At 43.8% G+C, this 27,058-nt stretch overlaps 2 protein-coding genes across 2 annotated transcripts; both read right to left on the reverse strand.

Annotated features, from left to right (window-relative positions):
* Positions 1-2,915: 2,915 nt before the first annotated feature.
* VHL (von Hippel-Lindau tumor suppressor) lies at positions 2,916-7,969 on the reverse strand. Its single transcript, XM_024764731.1, has 4 exons — positions 7,789-7,969; positions 7,546-7,744; positions 5,327-5,449; positions 2,916-4,017 (listed from the first exon to the last, which is right to left on the reverse strand). Exons 1-4 carry the CDS (start codon positions 7,927-7,929, stop codon positions 3,821-3,823), a joined length of 660 nt encoding a protein of 219 aa, XP_024620499.1. The 5' UTR covers positions 7,930-7,969; the 3' UTR covers positions 2,916-3,820.
* A 9,084-nt stretch (positions 7,970-17,053) lies between these two features.
* On the reverse strand, positions 17,054-24,443 carry BRK1 (BRICK1 subunit of SCAR/WAVE actin nucleating complex). Its single transcript, XM_024764709.1, has 3 exons — positions 24,254-24,443; positions 18,252-18,334; positions 17,054-17,975 (listed from the first exon to the last, which is right to left on the reverse strand). Exons 1-3 carry the CDS (start codon positions 24,369-24,371, stop codon positions 17,949-17,951), a joined length of 228 nt encoding a protein of 75 aa, XP_024620477.1. The 5' UTR covers positions 24,372-24,443; the 3' UTR covers positions 17,054-17,948.
* Positions 24,444-27,058: the final 2,615 nt, after the last annotated feature.

The raw sequence follows: 27,058 nt of genomic DNA on the forward strand, positions 1-27,058 counted from the left end.
CCCAACAAAGTCTCCTTTCGATTATTAACACCTGCCCCTGCCAGGGTGGTACCTTTGCTACAATTGATGGACCTACATTGATACATCATTATCACCCCAAGTCTACCGTTTACCTTAGGGTTCACTCTTGGTGTTGTACATTCTGTGGGCTTGGATGAATTTATAATGATATATATCCACTATTATAACATCAGACAGAATAGATTCACTGCTCTAAAAAATTCTGTGCTCCACCTATTCATCCCCCCCTCTCCCCCTACCCCTTATTTTTTTTTTTTTTTTTCCCGGTACGCGGGCCTCTACAGCCGCTCCTCGGCATGTGGGATTTTCCCGGACCGGGGCACGAACCCGCGTCCCCTGCATCAGCAGGCGGACTCTCAACCACTGCGCCACCAGGGAAGCCCACCCTTACCCCTTTTTATTTATCATTTATTTTTAACAAAGATGACAGTACTCTTATTTATTTTTATTTATTTATTTATTTATTTTTGGCTACGTTGGGTCTTCGTTGCTCTGCGCGGGCTTTCTCTAGTTGCGGTGAGCAGGGGCTACTCTTTGTTGCGGTGCCTGGGCTTCTCATTGCGGTGGCTTCTCTTTATTGTGGAGCAGGGGCTCTAGGTACACGGGCTTCAGTAACTGTAGCACGTGGACTCAGGAGTTGCGGCTCATGGGCTCTAGAGTGCAGGCTCAGTAGTTGTGGTGCATGGGCTTAGCTGCTCCACGGCATTGGGATCTTCCTGGACCAAGGATCGAACCCATGTCCCCTGCACTGGCAGGCTGTCTACTTTCACTTACTAATATGCATTTAAATTTCCTCTGTGTCTTTTCACGGTTAACAGCTCACTTCATCTTAATGCTGAGTAATATTCCATTGTATTAGAGTTATTCCATTATATCACAGTTTATGTGTTCATTCACCTACTGAAGGACATCTTGGTTGCTTCCAAGATTTGGCAATTATGAACAAAGCTGCTGTAAACATCCATGTGCAAGTTTTTGGACATAAGTTTTCAACTCCTTTGAGTAAATACTAAGGAGCACAATTACTGGATGGTACAATAAGAATATGTTTTGTAAGAAACCACCAAACTGTCTTCCAAAGTGGCTGTCCCATTTTGCATTCCCATTAGCAATGAATGAGAGTTCCCGTTGCTCCACATCCTCACCAGCATTTAGTATTGTCAGTGTTCTGAATTTTGGCCTTTTTTTTTTTGGCCATTCTAATAGGTGTGTAGTAGTATCTCACTGTTGTTTTAATTTGCAGTTCCCTGATGATATATAATGTGGAGCATCTTTTCATATACTTAGTTGCCACCTGTATGAGGTGTCTGTTACGGTTGGTTCTATTTTCATGAAAAAATACAAAAACAAACCACCTGTGTTCCAACTGTGAATGCTTTTTTTCTTAATACTTTTCTGTAGAGCTTAAATTTTTTACAGTGATATTTCATTTTTACAAGAAAAATAAAGCTAAAAGAAACAAAGTTTTAAACAAAATCCAGTGCTGGAAAGAGAAGGGACTGAGAATGAAAGCAGGTTTCTTGCCTTTGTCCCTCCACCTCAAAGAGCCTGGCAAATGACACCACCACACCTTACCTATTTCCTTTACTTAGCACCATTTAATGTATCCAAAAAAGCTTTTTTTAAAGTCAAAATAGATAAGATCACAGTTTCTTAAAAGTAATACATTTAATACATTCTTAAGATTTCAAATGAGTACATACATGCTATAGGTTTTCAATCTTCCTTGGACAACACAAAAAACACAGTACTCAAATTGCAAGTTTTGACAGGAACATGAAATCTCATTTTGACACAAAGACAGGTTTAAAAAATAATCAAACCAACACTGAACTAATCGAGCACCAGCAGGCTTCCTTAAATCTCCCATCCTATCCCACTTTCGAAATCGTATGGCTGCCTCGGTACCAGCATTTCTTCTTCCCTACCCAACAGTTCGACAAAAAAATTAGATAAAAAATTACAGGTGTGTCACTGAATGAGTACCACAACAGGCTAAAGAAAAACAAAAAAGCCCACTTACTTGCTGAATGTTGAAAGAGGAGAATAAGATTAGGTGGGAAAACTGTACGGCGTTTGATTAATTCGCTTCACCCTGATAACAGAGCATAGGAACTGTGCTCAAAGGAACTAATAAAGATGCCAAGAAATATCCCAACATTATTTATAAAAGGAAGGCTGCACTCATGTCTATGAAGAGCTTATAATACCATGGAAAAATATTTAAGTTATAAAGTTAAATGAGAAAGTAGAATACAAAACTTTATATCCAGTATGATCTCAACTACTACGTAAAACCAAGCCAAAGAAAGGCTAAAAGTTCAAAATGTTAAGTTAGTGGTTGTATTTAAGTAGTGTACCTAATTGGATCTTTTCTCTTCCTTTACTTTTCTGTCTCTTCCAACACTTTCTCTACTGGAGAGTTTTGTTTTTAGTTTTTTGGTCTTTTTAACGATTGGCTACCAAAAAAGGAGGCCTGATAGAAGTACTGAATTTAATGAATTTAAGTCCAGCCTATCGGAAAGGATCTGTACATGTATAAAATTAGAAAACATTCCAGGCTACCCTCTGAATCCACAGTGTGTTAGCAGTACCTTCCGAGAGGCTGGAGGGCTTTGTCCTCTCCTCCAGCCAGGTGCAAAGTGTCACCAGATCCTGCCTGATGAAAAACTGCTGAATCGAACAAAAATGTCATGGATTTACAAAAAGGAACAGAAGTACCCACATTTGGCAAAAACCTATTTATAGTACAGGAGTAGCTCTTATTTTTTTTTTTTTGCGGTACACGGGCCTCTCACTGTTGTGGCCTCTCCCCATTGTGGAGCACAGGCTCCGGACGCGCAGGCTCAGCGGCCACGGCTCACGGGCCCAGCCGCTCCGCGGCATGTGGGATCTTCCTGGACCGTGGCATGAACCTGTGTCCCCTGCATCAGCAGGAGGACTCTCAACCACTGTGCCACCAGCGAAGCCCCCTTTTTTTTTTTTTTTTTAGGAGTAGCTCTTTAATACTATGATTAAACAAATATCTCCTATCTTCTGTGCACATAGCAAGTTTCAAAAAAGCTATCATCAATAAGAACTGTAGAAAGCTAATCCTGGCTTAGAAACAGAAATAAAACAGCTCTGCAACAACAGTGGGCAGAGAAAAGCCACAACTTAGAAAATTATAAAAACTGCTTTCTATAAAATTGATGCCCTTTAAAACATTTGTTTACTGTATATACTTTAAGGTCCCCACTACCACCCGCCCTCAAAAAACAGGGTGAAAACCTCTAACACTTTCTACCAAAGTAGCCACTGGTTTGTTCATTCAATAAACACTGAGGGAAGGCTCATAACGTGCGAGGCACTGGAGTCTCGAAGAGCAGACCGCTATGCCCCTGCCCCAATGACATCTTGGTCTTTCAGTGTGGGACGCGGGGACATCACCAACCACAACACAGGAATGAAAAGCAGATGTCACTGCTTTCCTACAACTCAAGAATAAGCTACAATTCTCACTCAATTACTTACACAAAAGTCCTTACACAGAAACTTCCCTGACTCACTAGAAGGCAAAAATGCAACTACTTTACCTTCATAAATACTTCTAGAAGGGACAGGCATTAAATTACATTTTGTGATAGTTGCCCTTAAACATCACAGCGCCCAGTAGTGAGGTCAGTTAACTTTCTTTTAAGCAATGGAGCTTTTTGACTCCAAGAATGAGACACTTTGAAGCCGAGAAAAAGTGACCAGTCCTAGGTCTAGATCAAGACTTGTCAGGACTGTCAAAAGCCGAGACCCAGGAGTGTAAATTTCAATTAAAATTTTCAGTCTCCTCTGTCATCCGCTGATTTTCAATATGCTCCTGGGTCAACCGCTCCAGGTCCTTCCACACATTTGGGTGGTCTTCCAAATCTTCGTAGAGGGATCTCGCGATGTCCAGTCTCCTGTAATCCTCAGGCTTGACTAGGCTTCGCACAACCTGGAGGCACCGCTCTTTCAGGGTGTACACTGTAAGGGCAGAAAACCGACTCTCAGCAGCAGACTCAGGCCTGAGGACAAGGGCTGAGTGAGAGGCTTTGCCGACCGTGGCAATTACATTTGCAACAGCTGGACCTCGCTTTGGACAAAAAAAGTGAGTACATGGGTTGTGGCAGAATGTAATGTGATGGCCGCAACAGACATCCCACAGTATTCATGACCCTGTGTAGGGACTTTCCTCAAGAGTGGGCTGGGCCTGGGATGTGCTTTAACTAACTGAATGTGGGCACAGTGACGCTGTGGCGATTCTGGGTCTCAGCCTTAAGAAGCCCTGGCCACGTTCGCTTTTACACTCTCAGGAGCCCTGAGCTACCCAGCAGGAGAGACCATACAAAGAGGGCCAGGCCCTGAGATGACCCGGGAGAGAGGCCCAGGCCCCAGCCAACCTGCCAGCAGAAGGCAGTGATCACCAGTGAGCAGAATAACCACCGAGCTGAGCTCTGCCCCGGCTGCAGAATTATAAACAAATAAAATGGTTGTTGTTAGGTTGGGGGTAGCTGTCACACAGCAACAGATAACCAAAGAAGTGTGTAACTGGATTTTGGGGGAACTCAAATCCTATTTTAAACTTACCAGGGAACTTACTCTTTAAAGGTCTCCTTTAAGGCAAAATTTCCTACATTTAACTTACCAGTGCTCACTTCTGTATACCCACTGCCTTAAAGCAGGATCTAAATACACATACTAGTTTGAACCCTACATACACATACTCGTTTGAAGCTGCAGGTATTTGGGGTTTTTTTAACCCAACAGATCATCAGTTTCTAAGGGTTCAACCTAATAAAATCACTTGAGTTTTAAACAAGTGGTAAGCTGTGAAGCTAATGTTCAATGTGGTGATTCTTCTTAAAACCCCTGATTGACACAGTGACCTTGACTGGGTTATATTACACCGAAAGATACAACACTAGAAGTCAATAAATAAGCCATGGTATCTCATTCTCTACACCTTTTTTTCTCCTGAGACTCCAGGGCATAATTCTGCTCCAGGGCCAGCGAAACAAAATGCATTCATAATTCTACAATCAAGTATTTTAATTTAGCCCACCCTTGACCAGCCCAAAGAGCTTCTGAGATACCACGACATCTTTGTCCAACATACAGCATACAAGTAAATTACTTCCACTTTATTCATGGTGGAGAATAGGACACAGAAAGGTTGGATACCTTGCTCAGCATCAGGCAAAAATCACTAATGACCAGGCTCCTTCAAGTGGCCTATCCTCTACTTAGGATACAACAGCCTATCTTTTTAAAAAGTAAGATGGAACATCAGTACCTGGCAGTGTGATGTTTGCAAAAATAGGCTGTCCATCAACATTGAGAGACGGCACAAACAGCTCAGTCTGGTTAACTAGGAGCCCATCAGATGTCCCAGCATCTCGGAAGAGCCAAAGATGACCTGTTCAGACAAGCAAAGGTTAAGGAGCCACACACCTATTTCCTTCATCTCCTCACTCTGACACTGAAAATATCTGCCTCTCATTCTGCTTAAATACCATACAAAGCCATTCCAATAATGTCATTTTATTTAGTCCTCACAAAAGATCCAGGTAAAGATGAGAAAAAAAGGTCTGAAAATGCCAAGTGACTTGCTCAAGGCAACAGGGACAGTAAGGAGAAGGGCAAGTATTCCAGCGAGGCTCCAAAACGCAGGCCCTTTCTGCTATCTTGGTGCAAAAGCAAAGTACGGGAACTGCAAATCACACCAAAGGCTGCAAACTAAAAGGAGAGAAAAGGTCACCAGCTCCTCAGAACTGTGCTTCTCAAAAGCAAGAAGATACAAAAACATCACGTTGAAAGAAAAAAGCCAGACAGAAAAGGGTACATTCTGTAGAAAGATATAAAATTAGTCAATGGTGTGAAAAATCAGAAGAGTGAAAGGGGTAGGAGAGAACTTTCTGGGGTGACGAAAATATTCTAATCTGTAACTTGATCTAGGTGTTGTCAAAACCCATCAAACCCTAAGACATCTGTATTTTACTCTATGTAAATTATACCTGAATTTAAGAAATAAACACATCTTATGCAAAAAAAAAAAAAAAAAGAGAGAGAGAGAGGGGCACTTGGAAGGAGACCAAATTCCAGGGCTAAGATTCTGTTTAAGGAGGGAGGAGGCTGCCTCAGAATAAAAAACAGCATGTGTTCCTGGGGCATAAATTTACTTGAAGATTTGGTGGGAAAATTTAAGAAATGTAAAGTAGGAAGTAATTTTTTTTTCTTGTAGTAACATATACATAACATAAAACTATTAACCATTTTTAAGTGTACAGTTTAGTATCGATAACATTAAGTACATTCACGTGGTAATTTTTTTTTTATGTTTATATTAAATCAGGCACAGATAAATTTTGGAGAATACAAAATTCACACAATTTCCTAGATAAAATAGGAGACTACAGAAATGTTAATGCCTGGAAGAACTGCATTGTTCCTCATTTAATATTAGCAGAACTTCGGTGTAAAAGTTTGAAGAGCATTATTGAGTATGCGACCCTCAAGGAAAAAAGATCCATTAGGATCCTCCGAGGAAGAGAGTGAAAATTTAGCAAGCAGTAACTTCTCTTCTTGAAAACCAAGGGAAGATTACTGCCACTTTATGCAGTAAGGCCTAGACAGCCCCAACCTGGGTTATTACAACAGTTTCCTAACTGCTACCAGTACTCTTCCCCCTCCAAACCACTTTGCAACCTGGGTAAGCTTTTCAGTATTAAATCAGGCAATGTCATTTCCCTGCTTAAAAACTTTCAATGGCCCCCATTTCCCTAAGGGTAAGATCACCTTTCAGACTTCCTCTCCCACCATTCCATACCCTCTCCCCTTTCCCAGGCTCCAGGTGTTATTAGCCCATGCTGTTCACTCTGCCTACAACTCTCCACTCCAGTCCTGGGTTAGTAAGATCCCATTCATCATGCAGGAGTTCCTTTCTTCTCTGCGAAGTTCCAACTCAAAGCACACACCCCTCCCTTTCACTGAGCAGATGCCCTGCTGAGCTCCGTTCCTATGGCAGCAATTATGACACTGGCTTGTTCTTAACTACTTATGCATTTGTCTCGTCTCCCCCACTTGACCGCGATCTCCATGAAGGCAGGGACCCTATGCGGACGTGGCCCACTGGGCACATCGGAGAATGTGGGATTCTCCCATTCACGGACTGAACAAATGGGCGTGAGGGATGGAATACACGTGGGGTCGATCATCAAATGCAAATTATGCACTCTTAAAAGAAGAATGCTCTGTCACTAGCTGCGTCTACTTGGATCTGTCACAACCTCTCTGGGGCGTCAGTTTCTCGAGTGTAAAATGGGAATAATAATGACAACAGCACCTGCCTCCCCGGATGGGGCGGGAATTCGGTGAGATCGAGCCACCGTTATCGTTGTTATCAGGCCTAGAGCGCTGGGCAGCGCGCTGGGCACAGCTCAGCACCGGGCTCGTTGAGGCCAGGACAAGGGGGCGGCGCGGCCGGGCGCGACTGGGCGACCGCGGCCCGCCTACCTCGGTAGCTATGGATGCGGCGGCCCGTGCCGGGTGGCAGCGTCGGGTAGGGCTGCGGCTCGCCGTCGAAGTTGAGCCACACGGGCAGCACCACGCGCGGGCTGCGGTTACAGAAGATGACCTGGGACGGCTCGCGAGTGTTCACTGAGCGCAGCATCGGCCGCGGCCGCCCAGCCTCCATCTCCTGCTGGGAGCCGGGCTCCTCCGTGTGGGACTTTTCGAACCGCACTGCTCCGCGTCCGCCTCCTCCGCGTCCGCCTCCTCCGCGTCCGCCTCCTCCGCGTCCGCCTCCTCCGCGTCCGCCTCCTCCGCGTCCGCCTCCTCCGCGTCCGCCTCCTCCGCGCCGGTCTCTGCCTCTTCCGCGTTCCCCGCCCTCGCGGGCATTACCTCCCGGAGCCAGAAGTACCCGGGCCTAGCCGCCTCGGGATTCGTGGGCCGCGCGGGGCGGGGCGGGACGTGCGTGCGCGTCCCCGGCAGGCGTGCGTGCAGTTTTCGCGCGCTCTCGGTGGGGGAATGGAATACAGCCTGGAAGATGGCCGGCTTGAGGCCGTGCGCATGCGCAGATGGATCCCCTGAGGATTGAGGGTCCCGCTTTCACGGAAGCGGGCGGTGGCGTTAGGCCGTCCTGTGACAGGATTTCCCCTGTAAATTGGATTCTCGTACCTCTCGTACGTTTCTTACACAGCGTTTCTTTAGTTTCATTCATTGTCTTAAGACCTTCATGGTTTTTGCCATATTCTCCCTACCTTCTGCTCTATTATTTATTTACTAATTTTCTCATTGCTCAAGTTTGTTTTGTCTCCATTTTGGGTCACAAAATTTGAGTTTTGTACAGAAAAGTAGGATGAAGTGAAATTTTCCCAGTCCCCCCAGCCACCTAGAGAGAGTCCCTGGAGGCGACAGGTAACATGTTTTTTTGTCCTTCCTTTCAAAATTATTCTATGCATACGCAAGCAATTAAACACATTTGAGAAGAAATTTTATATCACTACCATCAATGGAAATTCTTTATCATTTGCCATAGAAGAATACAGTGGAACGAATTTAAAGAAAACAAAACAACAGTTAACTAAACTTCGTTCTCTGTAAAGGCTCTGAGTCTGCGTGCGTTCTGTTGGTTCAAAAGTCAGCCAAGTGTTAAATGTTAGATACCGAGTGTTAGTTGTCAAACCAACTTCCTTCCCCCTGGACATAATCAGAAAGATTTCCTTTAGGAAACTGAAGAGAGAATAAACTTTCACAATTCAGTCTGTGTGCCCTCTGAAATTCACACCCACCTGGGTTCTCATTCCAGGTTTAGCTTCAGATATGAGCTGTCTCTGAGCCTTCAATTGCTCATCTTTGAAACTGGCATTTTTAAGAAGTACCTATGTCATAGGAGTGTGGATTAAGCGGAAAAGTGTTCAGTGCCTAGCACATAGCAAGCACTCTGCAAATAGCAGCAGTTACTATCTATAAAGATGAGTTAAAAACACTGTCTCTACCCTCAAAATGCTACTGGGCTACTGGGAAAGCACAGGACATGTAGACTGAGTTGTTTTCTTTATTGTGGTTGATGTAGGGACATGTAGTTTTATTATTGGTTATACCAGTAAAAGAGCAAGTGGAAAGTGACTAGCTGATCTGAAAAGAATCAGGTAAATCTTCATTAACCCCAGGAGGGGTTAACGTCTGAGATGAACTTTGAATAAAGCCTAAGAGTTCTCCCTTCCCAACTCCCATCATACAAATATCTAGCCTGGGTGTCAGATCAGGCATCATGCCCATCGGGAGACTGGGCAGACCCCGCAGCAGGCACTGATTCCCCTATCCAGTTTGCTTCTCATTGCCTAAACTCACTGCCTCCAAGCCCAAGACTCCTCAGTCCTACCACTTACTGAAAACTCACCTGGTGGCCCAGGCCAATAAGGAACACATGCTTGTGCCCACAGACCAGCACTATGGCCCTAACATTTAAAATAAATAGCAGGGAGAAGGGAGAAAATAGGCTTTTCTGTTTTTGGCTGCACTCCTAGACAGCTGTTCTCAGTCAAATCCACAAGTAAAGGGGTTTAGGTTTATGATTTTTACCCATCTGAGCAACCTCTTTTTCAGTTTCTTTGGTTGCCTGACATGAAAGCAAACTCTTCTCCACAAACTACGTTGAAGAATGGCAACAGCATTAAAAATAGGGAAAAACTTACTGAGGAAAATGAAATAAAGGGGGGAAAGAGCTATCAAATTATATGCATAGTGTGATGACATTTATGTAAAATGTGTCATTATTTCCTCAGCCAACCCCATTTTCTAGAATATAGTTTTATTACCTTTATAATGAAAACAACTAAATCAATCCTCCCCCAGCTTTTATTGAGATATAATAGACCTAAATCAATTCTTTAGAGCCATGAAGAGGAAAAAATAACTAGACCTACTATGTGCAAAGCGCTATGGTAAAAATTTGAGAAATGAGATGTTTACTTATGAAAGATTAAAACTACAAAGTTTAAACACTCATTTCTTCCTTCATTCTGAGAATATCTGAGGGCCTACTAGGTGCCAGGTGCTGTGCTAAGTGTTGAGAATATTGCAGATAAGTCATGCCTTCACAGCACTTCAATGAGTGTCTCATAATCATCACACAAATAAGAACAAAGTTGCAGTTACCACTAGTGCAACAAAGGAGAGACACATGGTGCTAGGTAAACCTGAAGAAAGATGGTACATGAGTCCCTGTAACTAAATTTCAGTGACCTGAAATAGGCTCTACTTGGAGAAGCTCAGAAATAGAGTTCAGAGGGTTTCATTTTAGTCAAAGATGAACTTCAAGGAGAAAGAATAAATCTACCAAATGCAAGGCACTCTACTATGCATTCCACATTTATGAAAGCCATGTCATTATCTCCACTTTACAGCTAAGGAAACTGAAGGGGTTATAAGGGTATAAAGGGGGTGGTCAGAGGAGTGCTGGATTAGAGGGGCTCATCATCTGGTGCCTTTGAGAAAATGATGGTATGAGTGAATCTAAGGAGTCTGAGAAATCTACAAAGGAACTAACACCCTGAACCTAGGTAATTCTCCTCTGGGCTGTCCTTGACAGCACATTATACAAAGAGATGGCACATCCTGATGGCCTCCAGCAGGATCAAGTGACCAGCAGTGACACAGACCGCCAGGTTTCTCGAACATTAATGTGGAAATATTTGTGGAGGGAAACCTGAGAAAGACAGGATTTTCTGTTAATCAAATCCCAATGGCTCAGAGCCATCATAATTCTTAGGATTCATGCAAACATTCCCTTACTCCCAGGATAGTGAGGTGAAACATATCAGTTTAATATGACAGAAATGTCTACATCCCTAAAATGAAAGCAGTTGTGGAGATAAACACAGGCCTTAACAGTGACATTGTATCACTGCAAATGTTTACAAAGATCATTTAAGAGGAAGGAAAACATATTTAGAGTACTCTAAGTAAAAGTAAAGCTACAGGCTATATTGTTCTTAGAGTACATTTTCCACTATTGAAAACCAAACAAGTAGAGAGAAAAAGAAGAAAATGTACCCAAGTATTTTAAAACAACTGGTGACTTTTTTTTCCCCTTCTACTTTGCTGCCTTTTCAAAATTTTCTTTTAGGGGACTTCCCTGGTGGCGCAGTGGTTAAGAATCCACCTGCCAATGCAGGCGACAAGGGTTCCATCCCTGGTCGGGGAAGATCCCACATGCCGCGGAGCAACTAAGCCTATAAACCACAACTACTGAGCCTGCGCTCTAGAGCCCGCGAGCCACAACTACTGAAGCGCATGTGCCTAGAGCCCATACTCCGCAACAAGACACCACAACGAGAAGCACGTGCACCACAACAAAGAGTAGCCCATGCTCGCCACAACTAGAGAAAGCCCATGCGCAGTAACGAAGACGCAATGCAGCCAATAAATAAATACATTTATATAAAAAAGTTTTCTTTTAGGATATATTTCACCTTGTTTATACTTTGACCAATCAAAAAATACAAAGATGTACAATAATAAAGCAAACACTGATAATCTTACCATATAAAGTAAAAAACACATTGTCATTTATTTACTTTTTAAAGTTAAGACAACATAAATGATGAGGCTAAAATACCCTTTGACTTCCACCTTGGTCCCATTTCCCTCCTTCCTCCTCAGAGGCAGTAACTACCATGAGTTAGATGTGTATCTAACCCGGCTTTTTTTTTTTTTTTTCTAAATGTATTTTAAATTTCTAGAGTTCACTCTTTTTGGCGGATAGAGGTGTGTTTTGACAACATGCATAGTCATGTAACGATCACAACAATCAAAATACAGAACAATCCACCCTCTCCCACCCCCCAAAGAGAATGTGATGAAACCCTACCCCCAGGCTTAAGTCTTGACACCCACTGACCCATCAGTCCTCCGTCCCTATAGTTCTGCCTTTTCCATAATGTCATATAATGGGACCACACAGCACGTAGCGTTTTGAGTCTGGCTTTTCACTTAGCATGGTGCATTTGAGATTCATCCATGTTGTAGAATGTATCAAGTTTATTTCTTTCCATCACCAAGTGGTAGGCCACTGCACTCACCAGTTAAGCAACATTGAGCAATCACGAATAAAACTCCTATAAGCATCTGCATACAGGTTTTGTGTGTGTGTGTCTGTAAGTTTTCACTTCTCTTAGGTGAGACTCATCTAGGGATGAGATTGCTGAGACATACAGTAAGTGCATGTTTAACTTCATGAGAAATTGCTAAATTGTCTTCCCAGAGTAGTCATATCATTTTGCATTCCTACCAGCAATGTATGAGTGTTCCAGTCGCTCCACATCCTTGCCTGCACTTATTATCAGGATTTTCTTCTTTTTGAAAAATTTTACCCATTCTAATAGATTGCGTATGGTGGTATTTCGATGAGGTTTTTACTTTTATTTCCTAAATGACTAATAATGTTGAACGTCTTTTCATGAGCTGGTTTGCCATCCTTTTGTCTTTGAAGGATCGGTTCAAATCTTTTGTCCATTTCTTTATTAGCTTGTTTTCTTACTTTTGAGTTTTGATAGTTCTTTTATCCAGGACAATTTTTATTCATGATGGTGAGGCGACTGAGAACAATCCGCATTCAGAAAAGCTGGGGATAGTATTTAACCTCTCTGAACTCCTAGTCTCCTATGGTTCAAATCAAAACAGCTATCCTGGCAACATCTTCATTTTATTATAAAAGGATAAAACAGATGTTTAAGTTTTAAAAACTGAACGATTTAGTAAACAGATTAAAATGTAAAGTATAACTTTATCATCATTGGTGAGGGTGAAATGTTAGTATAACAGAACTCTAAGTACATAAGTTGAAGTGACACACTGGGGACAAAATAAACGGTGGTTTACCATAACACTGTTTATGGACCGAAATGACCTATGAGCAAAGACATGTATAACTTGAGAATAAAATCCCAGTTTCTGGAGCCTGACCAAATAAGGTCTTTCAAAAGAGGGAAACCGAGAGACAGTTAGGGAAAGTGCCAGAGTTGATTAAATTCTTTAAGCAAGACTTCCAGAAAATATAACACACAATTCAGTCTTCAGAGAAAGGAAGCTGGAAGAAGTGAAACTTGACAACATAGACATCAATGCAAACAGTGTTTGCCAGATACAGCCAGGAAAACCCCTGAAGCCTTCTTTACCAAAGGAAGGACGGGGAAGAGGCAGGTAAGACTAAGGTGAGTATGTAACAGCTTAAAAATTATCTAATGGGGCTTCCCTGGTGGCGCAGTGGTTAAGAATTCGCCTGCCAACCTACCTAAGGAGACAAAAGATCTGTATGCAGAAAATTATAAGACACTGGTGAAAGAAATTAAAGATGATACAAATAGTTGGAGGCATATACCATGTTCTTGGATTGGAAGAATCAACATTGTGAAAATGACTCTACTACCCAAAGCAATCTACACATTCAATGCAATCCCTATCAAACTACCAATGGCATTTTTCACAGAACTAGAACAAAAAATTGCACAATTTGTATGGAAACACAAAAGACCCTGAATAGCCAAAGCAATCTTGGGAAAGAAAAACGGAGCTGGAGGAAGCAGGCTCCCTGACGTCAGACTATACTACAAAGCTACAGTAATCAAGACAGTATGGTACTGACACAAAAAACAGAAATATAGATCAATGGAACAGGACAGAAAGCCCAGAGATAAACCCATGCACATAAGGTCACCTTATCTTTGATAAAGGAAGCAAGAATATACAATGGAGAAAAGACAGCCTCTTCAATAAGTGGTGCTGGGAAAACTGGACAGCTACATGTAAAAGAATGAAATTAGAACACTCCCTGACACCATACATAAAAATAAACTCAAAATGGATTAAAGACCTAAATGTAAGGCCAGACACTATCAAACTCTCAGAGGAAAACATAGGCAGAACACTCTATGACATCAATCACAGCAAGATCCTTTTTGACCCACCTCCTAGAGAAATGGAAATAAAAACAAAAATAAACAAATGGGACCTAATGAAACTTAAAAGCTTTTGCACAGCAAAGGAAACCATAAACAAGACGAAAAGACAACGCTCCGCCGAATGGGAGAAAATATTTGCAGATGAAGCAATGATAAAGGATTAATCTCCAAAATTTACAAGCAGCTCACGTAGCTCAATATCAAAAAAGCAAACAACCCAATCCAAACATGGGCAGAAGACCTAAATAGACATTTATCCAAAGAAGACATACAGACAACAAACACATGAAGGGATGCTGAACATCACTAATCATGAGAGAAATGCAAATCAAAACTACAATAAGGGGCTTCCCTGGTGGCGCAGTGGTTGAGAGTCCGCCTGCCGATGCAGGGGACATGGGTTCGAACCCCAGTCTGGGAAGATCCCACATGCCGCAGAGCGGCTGGGCCCGTGAGCCATGGCCGCTGAGCCTGCGCATCCGGAGCCTGTGCTCCACAACGGGAGAGGCCACAACAGTGAGAGGCCCACGTACTGCAAAAAAAAAAAAAAAAACAAGTACAGTGAGGTATCACCTCACACCAGTCAGAACGGCCATCATCAAAAAATCTACAAACAAATGCTGGAGAGGGTGTGGAGAAAAGGGAACCCTGTTGCACTGTTGGTGGGAATGTAAATTGATACAGCCACTATGGAGAACAGTATGAAAGGTCCTTAGAAAACTAAAAGTAGAATTACCATATGACCCAGCAATCCCACTACTGGGCATATACCCTGAGAAAACCATAATTCAAAAAGAGTCATGTACCACAATGTTCACTGCAGCTCTATTTACAATAGCCAGGACATGGAAGCAACCTAAGTGTCCACCGACAGATGAATGGATAAAGAAGATGTGGCACATATATACAGTGGAATATTACTCAGCCATAAAAAGAAACGAAACTGAGTTATTTGTAGTGAGGTGGATGGACCTAGAGTCTGTCATACAGAGTGAAGTAAGAAAGAGGAAAAACAAGTACCGTATGCTAACACATATATATATGGAATGTAAAAAAAAAAAAAAAAAAAGGTCATGAAGAACCTAGGGGCAAGACAGGAATAAAGACGCAGACCTACTAGAGAATGGACTTGAGGACACAGGGAGGAGGAAGGGTAAGCTGGGATGAAGTGAGAAAGTGTAATGGACATATATACACTACCAAATGTAAAACACAGCCAGCGGGAAGCAGCCACATAGCACAGGGAGATCAGCTTGGTGCTTTGTGACCACGTAGAGGGGTGGGATAGGGAGGGTGGGAGGGAGAACTGCCAAAAATAAAATATATAAAATAAATTTATATTAAAAAAAAGTATCTAATAGCACTGAAGTAGGAACGAGAAAGGAAGTTTTAGATGTGGTTATACCACACTTGGGAGTGAAACGGTTAGAGCAGTCTGAGGCAGGCAGGTCTAGGTTCAAGGTCCAGCACCTTTCCTTACTTTGTGTGACTCTGAACAAGTTTCAGCCTCTCTAAAGAACTGCATGGAGGTAAGAACGCCTACTTCTTAGGACTTGAGGACTAAATAAAACAGAGTACACGGACTTCCCTGGTGGCGCCGTGGTTGAGAGTCTGCCTGCCGATGCAGGGGACGCGGGTTCGTGCCCCGGTCCAGGAAGATCCCACATGCCGCGGAGCGGCTGGGCCCGTGAGCCATGGCCGCTGAGCCTGCGCGTCCGGAGCCTGTGCTCCGCAACGGGAGAGGCCACAACGGTGAGAGGCCCGTGTACCACACACACACACAAAAAAGAGTACACAAAGCACTTAGCACATCTAGCACATGGTAACACTCAATAAGTTACAGACAATACTAGTTACATATCCGTGAGCGAGCCGAGGCTCATTTTATAAAGGGGGTATTGACAGTTACACAGGCAAGCACTCTGACACCTCAAAGTGCCAGGTAAGCAGGAGGAGTTACCTCTACTGGAGGAGGTCAGGCTCACTGGTTCCCACTGGTTCCCATGCCAGTTGCTCTCCTTACAAACAGCAGCTTACCATTAGCAACATGGTATTTAGGGCACTAACTTTTTTAGAAATATTACTTTGATATCAACAAATTAACAGAATGTCTATAGGACCATAAAAATATTTATCATTTTCACGTCATCTAAGGAAGGGTTTTTCTGGCTTCTATAGATTATCATCACTTTTGCCTCTATTACTATCTTGTTATTGTCCTTGCACATAGTAGGAACTTAGTATCTGTTAAACTGACTGCAGACCACAGGATAATCTAAAACTTGAACTTTACAAGTACTTATTTATCTCAGAAAGGATAGAGAAGATATTATGAATAATGAACTCAAGAAATTGTTAGATCACCTCAGATGAGCTCAATAATGTTGAAAAACAGCACTTACCAAAGTAAAGGAGGTCAGTATTGCCTCCATTGTAATACCACATTTTCAAGTGAAGGTACTACTTAAAATGGTCTTCCAAAGGTCTAAGCACGGATCTAAGCTCAGATGTGACAATGCAAAGCAGCCTGAGCTCTGCCAAGTCACTTCGATTGCTATTTACTGACTACCTGCCTTTTGCAAGGTACCCAGCTGAGCAACACAGGCAAAGGCACTGATGTATGCTGTACGACGCAGACACCAAGGCAGAGAACAAGATCAGACCCAGGGCTGAAGCACAGTATTAGCATGGCAGGATGGGAGGGACTGAGAAAAGGAACAGGGCAGCACTGAATGAAAAGTAACGTTAGGAAAACTTTATGGAGGAGGTTCGGCTTAAGCTAGACCTTGAGTGGCAAGTAAGATTTGAATAGGGAGAAATGACTTCTACATGACTAAAATGAAAATTCTACATGGCGGTTAAGCCGTTAGGAGTGGGTTGGCACAAGTTTATAGCAGGCTTTGATGCTAGAACGAAAAGTTTTAGACTCTTCTGCTTAAATGATTTGCTTTTCAAAATGAAGTAGACATTTAGCTTGTACTTTATAAAACTAATAGTCTTCCCTGGATTGCGGCTGAATTGTGTAGATGCTGGTATTTCAACAGACTGTAAGCATCACGCCTGATTCAACACTGCATATTTTATTGGAGCATAAAGTGCCTACATACTAAGTACTCGGTAAATGTCCACTGAATGACCAAACGATTCTCAGGATGAATTAGCGCAAAGTCCAAATATGGGGGCTCCAGCTGGCAAGCCACCTAGGGTTTGATCAAACAGCTACATCTGAAAGTTTGCTGTTAGAATAAGAATCCCACACATCAGATTTCTGTGGAATACGTGAGCCCCATCTCTAGCTCCTCTCCCCACCACAATCACAGCAGTCAGATAAAGTTGAGGAGTTTATTAGGGAAATATGAGAGATAAAGACACCCCAAGTGAGAGAAAGAAAACTCTGAAAATGTCCCTTTTCAAGCCAAGTGGGGGCCTGGACTTGACCTCCCCAAAAGGACAAGAAACTGGTGGGTTAGCAACAACATTCTCTGGCAGCCACCTCGCCAGGGCACCTCAGCCAGGACTGCTTCTGACCCCCGGCCAAAGGTGGGGAGGAGGCAAAGACCGTTTATAGAATCAATGCAGAGGCAATGAGAGCTGCAAGGAAAGGCTGAGAGAGAGAGAGAGAGAGAGAGAGAGGTGGGGAGGACCTTGACAGAGTCCCACCTTCTGGCTCTTAGCGCCTCAAATATGTTGACAAGTAGTTCTACAAAGTGTCACTGAAGAAGTAAAATGCCTAATGTTGTTTCTGAGAGTTCCCCTGGCTCCTCCCCACACACCACATCACACTGCTGGGTGTACATGGAAGAGCCCAAAGGCCACATTTTTGAAAAAAAGGAAAACAAGAATAAGCCCTGTTGCTCTTGAAGGAGAGAAGAAGGAGCTGAAGGCTGCTGGGGCCTTTCCCACGAGGGTCTGCGTTCTGTAAAAGCAACTTCCCAGCAGCAGCATGGCACAGTTCTAGGTGAGGGTCTCACCTTTTGTCACCTGTCAAAGGAAAATTGACAATCAGATAAATTCAAAAGCATTAGAGGGGTCTAAAAAAACAAAAAAAAATCTTATTTTCTATCCTAGGTACTTGGGAGTGGTAGAAAAGATGACAGCTTCAGAGTCCCAGAAAGCTGGTTTAAATTCAGGCAATGTAGTTAACTTCTCTAAGCCTGTTTCTGCTTCCAGGTTTTTTCAGCAACAAGTGGAAATGTGCATTCTCTCTTGCACAGCCATGCCTGCCTCATGAGGAAGGCCCTTGCCCATCATACTCACCCTTGCTTCAATGTACTCTATTCTCCGCTCAAGAGCTGTCAATTTCTCGTTTAGTGTTGCGAGTCTTGAACGACAAGACATATCTGGTAAAAGAAGACTGACGTTCAGGATTAATGCCATTCCAGACACAAACACACACACAGCCCCTAAGATGAAGAGGAGGAATGATATATCATGCAGAGCACAGATAAGAAGAACGAGTGGGCAAAACAAGGCAGTGGGAGGATAAGGTGAGAAGTATCTTAGGAGCACAGCTGCTTAGAGAGGATCTGCCTAACTTCCTACCAAACGTGGCAGGCAGAGAATAATGCCACCCTGCCCCCTCCCCCCCCCCCCCACCCCCCCGCAAGATGTCTACGCTCTAATCCCCAGAACCTGTGAATATGTATCCTACAGGCAAAGGGACTTTGCACATGTGATTAAAGTTAAGGACCTTGAGATCTTGGATTATCCAGATGGGCCCCATCTAATCACAAATCCATAAATGGAAAAGAGAAAGGCAGAAGAAAAGTGGAAGAAGAGATTCAAAGTGTGAGAGGGACTCAACCTGCCACTGTTGGCTTTGAAGATGGAGGGAGGTAGCCATAAACCAAGGGATGCAAGTGACCTTTAGAAGCTGGGCGTGGTCCTTAGCTGCCAGCCAGCAAGGAAACAGGGACCTTAGTCTTACAGCTGCAAGAAACAGAATTCTGCCAACAACCTACGGGCAGGAAGCAGCTCCTCTTCTAGAGCCTCCAGCCCTGCTGACACTGTGATTTCAGCCCAGTGAACCAGTGTTGGACTTCTGATCTACACAACTGTAAGATAATAAATGCATGTGGTTTAAGCCGCTATATTTGTGGTAATCTGTTATGGCAGCAATAAAAAAGAAAAAACTAATACAGCGAGGCTGTACAGATGGCCATTTGCTAATAGGCAAACCAAGAGTTTCAAGAGAGGGGAAATGACAAGAGGATGAAAATAATCTCAATAGGGAAGAAAAGCAGAGGCCAAGGAAGCAGCAGACCCTGAGGAGAAGGGAAGGTGTGGTGTTTCTGAGCTCATGGAAGCCAGCTCACTGCTGCTGCTCTAAGGGTGCTTGATGTCCCATCAGCACCTGCACAGGCCTTTCAGAACAAGAGAAAACTTGGAGAACATCAACTACCCTGTGGATCCCACCTTTCATCTGCAAAAAATTCCTTTTCTTCCCCTATCCTTTCCAATCTCTTTTACCACCTCACCCAAAAGGAAACCTAGATTTGCCCTAAAATACCTTTCCCCCTGCAAACTTCTCTGACACCAATCACTTGGCGACTCTTCCTCCAACTGTTCTCAACATCCGGGAGGAAAAGGTTTCCAGGCATGCTAATTACTCCCATACGCCTCCCCAAACTGTTCTTCAGTCATCTCTCAATAATCCTGACTTCTGAAGTTTAAAATATCTGCTCTCCGAGACACTCTCCCACCCAGTGATCTAACACTTAGCTCACACCCCTCCTTTTCATCTCTTCCCTGGATGCTATGCAAAAGCGCTTCAGCACCCAATTTAACAAATCTTGCACACCCTGATCTTGCCTCGACTTTCATTTCATCAAGTCCAAATCTTACTCATCTTGCCCTTTTAAACATTCGCCTTCAAGTCAGTTCAAAGTGGACCTCTGAGAGGTCTTTGCTGAATGGATATAATTCTCCCTCTTCTGTAAGGATTTGCCTATTCCAGACATTGTTCACTCTTCTTTTTCATCTTGCTTTTTGTGGGTTTTTTTTTAAATCTGCTAGTGCTGCTGCTTCTAATTCCCAGGCCCAGCTCGAGTAGAAGCACCTCAGCACTCTCCTTTTCCCGGATACACTGCCACTGCTAGGACTGCCCAACAGGACCTAATCTCTTTTCAGCCTGGTTTTTAGAAGCTCAAAGGCACATCGTGTATGCTATTCAGTAAGAGCATGAATGTTATCACCAACAACCTGTCTTTTCCCATGAAAACATCTGCCAAAATGAAGGTGCAGGGTGGTGAGAGGGAGGGTTCCTTCCTGGATGGCTGTTCTGTTCTAGCTCTGTCAATCTGGTGATGAGTCAGAATCCAAGAACAGCACTATGTTACTGGCCTGAACGGATAAGCACTGTTGAAAATGTAAAATGCTGAACTCTAGAAACTTCAGTCATATTTCAGATCCCATTAAATACATACCGATTCAAACAAAATGCTGGGAAACCATGCGGCAGCCGGACAAATATGAAACCACAATGCTTTTATATGTACATTATCACCAGACTGTAATGGAAAAAGCCAGTTGTCCTCATCAGGGTGCTTGATGGTGTCCATACATTACCACCGCTAACAAATGCCAGTTACCAGACAACTTCTCTGAACTCTTACTGCACGTAACCTCAACCTACGAAAATCAGCACTGTCTTTCTCTTAAGGTCTTACTTCTCCAACAAAATCATAAACTTCCTAGGAGTGGCTATGTCCATTTATTCTTATTTATCCCTTTCTCACAGCATCTGACGCACAGGTGGAGTTACAAGAGGCAAGCTGTATTTGTTTGCCAAGTATAAGAATTGAGATTTAAAGACAGCCTCATTCTCAGGCTTCCCTGGTGGCGCAGTGGTTGAGAGTCCGCCTGCCGATGCAGGGGACACAGGTTTGTGCCCCCGTCCGGGAAGACCCCACATGCCGCGGAGCGGCCGGGCCCATGAGCCATGGCCGCTGAGCCTGCATGTCCGGAGCCTGTGCTCCGCAACGGGAGAGGCCACAACAGTGAGAGGCCCACGTACTGCAAAAAACAAACAAACAAAAAAAACCCAGCCTCATTCTCTATTTTTTTTGTTACATTTCTCTGAACATATTAGCTTTAGAGTCAGAAAAAAAGGTGTAAAAATAAAAAGCTATCATCTGTAACAATCTATTTTTAGAAACGTCATCAATTCGAAGTACAGAATAGGCCCAGTGTTAGGATGTCACTGCTCCATCACGATCCGTGTGTCCTCAGGTTCAGGTGGTCCTCCAATGCTTAAACGGTAAACCACAAAGAGATCAAAATTCTACTCACACTAGCTAGAATCACAGGGTAAAAGCTGTTCAGAATCATTAGGTATCCTGGAAAAACAGTTCCCTCCCCAAAGCACATGCCCTACACAACCCCTCTGTGGTCAGGGTGAGAATTATAGGTCTGCTGCCATTTTCAAAAAGCTATAGATGCCCCCTCAAAGTAAACGCCTGCTAAATCTTTACACCACCAAATCACATTATAAACACAATACAAAGCCCCCCCAGATACATGTCAGAATTGAGGAGTCATGCTAAGGGCTTAGACAGGGAAAATACATCCCACACTCACTCATCCTGAGTCATCCAATGCCAAGACAACACACTGAAGTCTATCCTTATGATTTATCCAGTTTCTCAGCCTGGTAGTCTTTGTCTAAACTCTTGTATCATGATATCGTCAATCTTCAGGAACTTGCCTCAGGTATACCTAACTGCTAAGACAAATTGCTTTAACTTTTAATCGTGCTTCCTAATTGTTCTTACTTGTAATTAATTGTTCTTTTCTTTAAAAGGACTAAATCCGCTTTCTAAAATCTTCAAAAACCACCTAGTAATTACTCCAAACATTAGGCCATTATCCTCACCTTAAAGGAGAATAATGGCCTAGGCCAAGGAAAGCCATTTCTTCCAGCTCCTGAGGAATGGAATCCTATGCATCTACTTCCTTGGTCTAAAACTTGCTGGAAATTTTGAAAAAAAAAAAAAAAAGTCTTTATTCTCTATCTGATCATAAAATGGAACTCACACGCAGTTGCTAAAATCTCACAACAGGTATTTCCTTGCTTATAAAGCAAGAAAAGAGACACTTCTCCTCCGCAATCCTAAGCTCAAACTCTTCAATTTTCGGTTAGTTCCAAGACTCACCCACTAAAACTTCAGCAATATGTCAAGAAGTTTTATGCCAGGGATAAATGTATGTTTATTATATGCTTATTAATATGATTCCGTGCTCAGAAACAAAGTTATTACATTACCTAGATCCAAACTGGGGAAAGTGAGATGCTAGATCACTTTTAAATTTTGAACAACAGCACCAGTTTTTGTTATTTTAGATGCTTTATTTACTGAACTGACATTCTTAATACTCTGTTTGGATATTCTGTGTCTACATATCAGATACTAACTCGTACCAGATAAATGAAGCCTTTTGCTTTTGGGGGTTTTTTTGGGGTTTTTTTTGCGGTACCTGGGCCTCTCACTGTTGTGGCCTCTCCCGTCGCGGAGCACAGGCTCCAGATGCGCAGGCTCAGCGGCCATGGCTCACGGGCCCAGCCGCTCCGCGGCATGTGGGGTCTTCCAGGACCGGGGCACGAACCCGTGTCCCCTGCATCGGCAGGTGGACTCTCAACCACGGCGCCACCAGGGAAGCCCTGCTTCTGGTTTTAAAAGTAAAAACTCTCCACGTCAGTTATCTGTCCAACTACTTTCCACTGCCTCTCCAGACTAAGCCAAAGTGTCAAAGCTGTAACCCTGTCATCACTCCATCCCTCCAGGGGCATGGAACATTTTGTTTTATCTGGCTCTGCCTCTGAGGGAATGTTATGAGTAAAGAATGCCCTAAAGAACCCTCAATAATAGTTTAGCTAAGGAAGCAGGAGAGACAATTAGGAAAACTAACATCAAAATAGTTTGCACAGAACTTAAAAAATAATTTCAGGATACATGAGATCTATGACTTCTTGACTACCATTCCCTACTACAACCTCTATACTAAGTTATATGTGTGAATTTGTATCACTGACGTATAATTTATACTATTCTCATCTCTCATTAATACTACCTTCACCCTCATTCCCTGTGTGAGGAAATCCATCACACCAAGTCACATTGTATGTGAATATATTAAGACAAAAGCAATGTTCTGCTTTGTTCTGAAGTTGTCCTTATTTCATCTTCAAGGCAGAAATTCTTTAAATGCAGGAAATGGTTCTTATTCTGTGTCCCCCACAGAACCTGAGAGAGAGGCTTGTACTCAGATCTAGTTTCTCTTGCTGATGCTTTTTGACAAGACTCTTGCCCTGTCACCTTTATACTCCTTAGGACTTGTCAGTTCTCTAGCTAGAAAATAATTCCTTTTGAAATCTTTTTTAATACGTCGGTGTCCCCTCCTTAATCTTAATCGCTTAATGTAGCTGAAAGAGTGGACCAGAAGCACAGCAGTTAGAAAAAGATCACTAGACGTCATCCCCACACCTTGTGATGGCCATAGAAAGTCTACCCAGTGTTCAGTTCTCTCAAAGAAACACTTGGAGAACATGAGGTAGGGGGTCTCTGCTAGGCGCCTGCCGTCCAGAAGGATGTGGAACAATGCGAAGAGAATTTAAAACTGTCACCAGCAGGCCTAGGAAAGATTTTGCTAGAAGCAGACAGAACACCCACTGTCGGCTAGAGACTAGCAATGCAGAGACGTCCATGGCCTGACGCGATGTGGACCTTACTCTGCCCTCATCTGCTGCCACTCAGCACAGCGCGCGCGGAGACAGGAAGGAACCCACAGGAGGGGCCGGAGGGGCGACTAAGAGGCTCGGAGCTCAAGGGTTTCGACTCGATCCGGAAGGAGATGAGCAACCGTCTAGGGTCTTTACAAGGCAGTAGTAACACAGCCATGCTGCGTTCCGAGCGCCAAGTGGGGACTGGAAGCGAAGCACAGAGGAAGAAGGGAGGCGACTGAAGAGAAGAAAAGAAGCAGACGATGGATGGGGCTGCCTGACGTATCCGGGAAAAGGAAAGACTTGTTAATGGATCCGGGGTGAAGGTAGCGAAGCCGATGAGCTCAGCGTGGGGCAGGAACACCCCACAGGGGCTGCCCAGTGGAGGCCGGGGGTCAGGGCGAGAGGGGGAAGGTGCGGCCTGAAGGAGGAAGCGAAAACCAGCAGGAGCCCAAGGCTCCCCGAGTCCCCTTCAAAGCTTCTCAGCGCCCTCCCTCAGCAGGCCTCCCTCCTCCCAGCCTCCCCCTGCTCGCCCGCTGACCGAAAGAGTTGAGAAAGTCTGCGATTTTCTTGATGCTGCTGGTGATGACCTCAATGTACTCCCGGTTCGCCCAGTCCTGGTGAATCTCCCGCTGCACCGGATCCTCTTGCCCCGCCATGGCTGCAGCCTAAGGAAGCGCGATTGCGCAGGCGCCTCGACCCTCCAGGCCGCCAGTGCGCCTGCGCCGCCAGCCCACACCGGTCCTGGGGCACCTACGAATCCACGGGCCTTGTGGTGCGCTTGCGCATTGTCACGTCTTCACTGGCCTCTTCGCGCTCCTCCCACGTCCCTGAAGAAGTTGGCGGGGGAGCGTGGGCCCGCATCATCCCTTCCCTCGGGTGCTCCAAACTAAGCTTGCGGTCTGTGTCCACAATAAGCTGGGCATAGCCAATTAAACCGCATTAAATATAAATCATTTTTAAAATGCCTTTTAACAACACAACATGATGTCCCACCTTACAATTATCAAATGAACAAACGTTATTTTTTTTTTTAACGATAATACTCAGTGTTGAAGAGGCTGAGGGGAAATTGGTAAACTCGTAAATAGCTGGTCACACTGTAAACTGGCACAAACCCTTCGGAAGGAAATTCGTAAATTGTTAGCAAGAGATGTAAAAATTTTCAAACTTTTTAACCTAGGTATTAACAAAAGTATTGAAAAAGAAAAAACACTTTATGCACAAAGGTGTTCTTTGAGGCATTATTTGTTTTTTTTAAATAAATCTCAACAGTTGGGGAATGGCTAAACATCGGTATGGCCACTTAGAGCAATATTATGCAGTCATATAAATGCAAATTATGAAAAACTGTGGCAACATAACGGAGATGATAAATGAAAGGGAAAACAAAATGCACGTGTTGTTGTTTTTTAAATTGCAACTATGCAAAAATTATATCTGCTTGAGGACAAGAAGGATATACCAAAAAAATGTCAATACCTAGTTTGTTAAGGTAGTGGAATTATGGGCAATTTTATTTTTGTTTCAGGGAATATTTACAATCTGGTTTGTATGGTAAATGCCTTTTAGTTTTTAAAAAGTGATGAACAGTCAGATTTCTTCTAGCAGTAGCTGGGAAGAAAACATTACTAACAGTCCTGTACTCTGGTAGAAGATCTTATAAGCTATAATGCTGCTTTTTTAAAATATAAATTTATTTATTTAATTTATTTATTTTTGGCTGTGTTGGGTCTTCGTTGCTTCACGCAGGCTTTCTCTAGTTGTGGCGAGCGGGGGCTACTCTTCGTTGCGATGTGTGGGCTTCTCATTGCGGTGGCTTCTTTCATTGCAGAGCATGGGCTCTAGGCATGCAGGCTTCAGTAGTTGCAGCACGCGGGCTCAGTAGTTGTGGCTCACAGGCTCTAGAGCACAGGCTCAATAGTTGTGGCGCACGGGCTTAGTTGCTCCGCTACATGTGGGATCTTCCAGGACCAGGGCTTGAACCCATGTCCCCTACATTGGTCCGGAGCCTGTGCTCTGCAACGGGAGAGGCCACAACAGTGAGAGGCCCGCGTACCAACCCCCCACCAAAAAAATAAAAAACACAACTGTGCAATAAAAACTCCTGTTTTGTTTGCTTTTTAAATAATAAGTATCTCTTTTATTCAAGAGGAAAATAAAAATAAACTTACTGGGTGAAAAAAAGTTGCAATTCAAAATTATCTCAGGGGACTTCCCCGGTGGTCCAGTGGGTAAGACTCCACGCTCCCAATGCAGGGGGCCCGGGTTCAATCCCTGGTGAGGGAACTAGATCACACATGCATGGCGCAACTAAGAGTCTGCATGCCATAATGAAGATCCCAAGTGCCGCAACTAAGACCCGGTGCAGCCAAAATAAATATATATATATATTTTTTGCGTTACGCGGGCCTCTCACTGTTGTGGCCTCTCCCGTTGCAGAGCACAGGCTCCAGACGCGCAGGCTCAGCGGCCATGGCTCACAGGCCCAGCCGCTCCGCGGCACGTGGGATCTTCCCGGACCGGGGCACGAACCCGTGTCCCCTGCATTGGCAGGCGGACTCTCGACTGCTGCGCCACCAGGGAAGCCCGGTTCTGCCCAATATTTAGGCTGGACATTTGATAAAGCCTTTTCCCTCTGGCCCTATTTCCTCTTAGGAGACAAGTGAGGAAAGGCTCCTGGGATTTTTCTTTTTTTGGTCATATGCTCAGAGGCGTTAACGCCCTCCACCTGCACCTGCACCCTGCCTTGGTGGCGTACCAGAGCAGCCCTGATCCTGGATGTATGCTCCTAGGGTCATAATATCAAGCACCAGAAGCCTTCCACAGGCTGTTTGGAATAGATAACTATCCCCTGGGTGTCAATTTCTTATCCGAAGGCAGCCCAGATATTTGAGCAGTATGCACAAGGGCCTGCATAGATCAGGAGAAACATAGCAGTTGGAGGAAATCAACAAATCTCCTTTCTACTAACCACTGTCAGGGGCAGGTCTTCTGGTTTGAAAGGTCACTAACAATTCCCTTTAAAAAACGAAACTTACCGTGTCACAAACTATGGTGGAGGTGTCAAACTTTTAACAGTATTTCCTGGGCAATTACTGGATGGGATGGGATCAGATCTGCTGCTACCTTTGAGGGAGACTAGAGAAGGGGCAGAGAAATACACTTGACTGGAAAGAAAAGGGATATGCTATGCCCCTTAACATAATAGGTAGGTGCTCAAAAAATGTTAGTAGTTAGTAGTTGACAATTTTAAAGTAGAAAAATGGAAAGTCCGAATTCTACTTGGATAAATTCTGAGTTAGCAACATCCTCCCAGCCCTTTCCTTTATCTCCAAAGGGCCGG

The sequence above is a fragment of the Neophocaena asiaeorientalis genome, unplaced genomic scaffold, assembly GCF_003031525.2.
Source record: "Neophocaena asiaeorientalis asiaeorientalis breed wild unplaced genomic scaffold, Neophocaena_asiaeorientalis_V1.1 scaffold230, whole genome shotgun sequence".
In the NCBI taxonomy this organism is placed as follows: domain Eukaryota; kingdom Metazoa; phylum Chordata; class Mammalia; order Artiodactyla; family Phocoenidae; genus Neophocaena; species Neophocaena asiaeorientalis.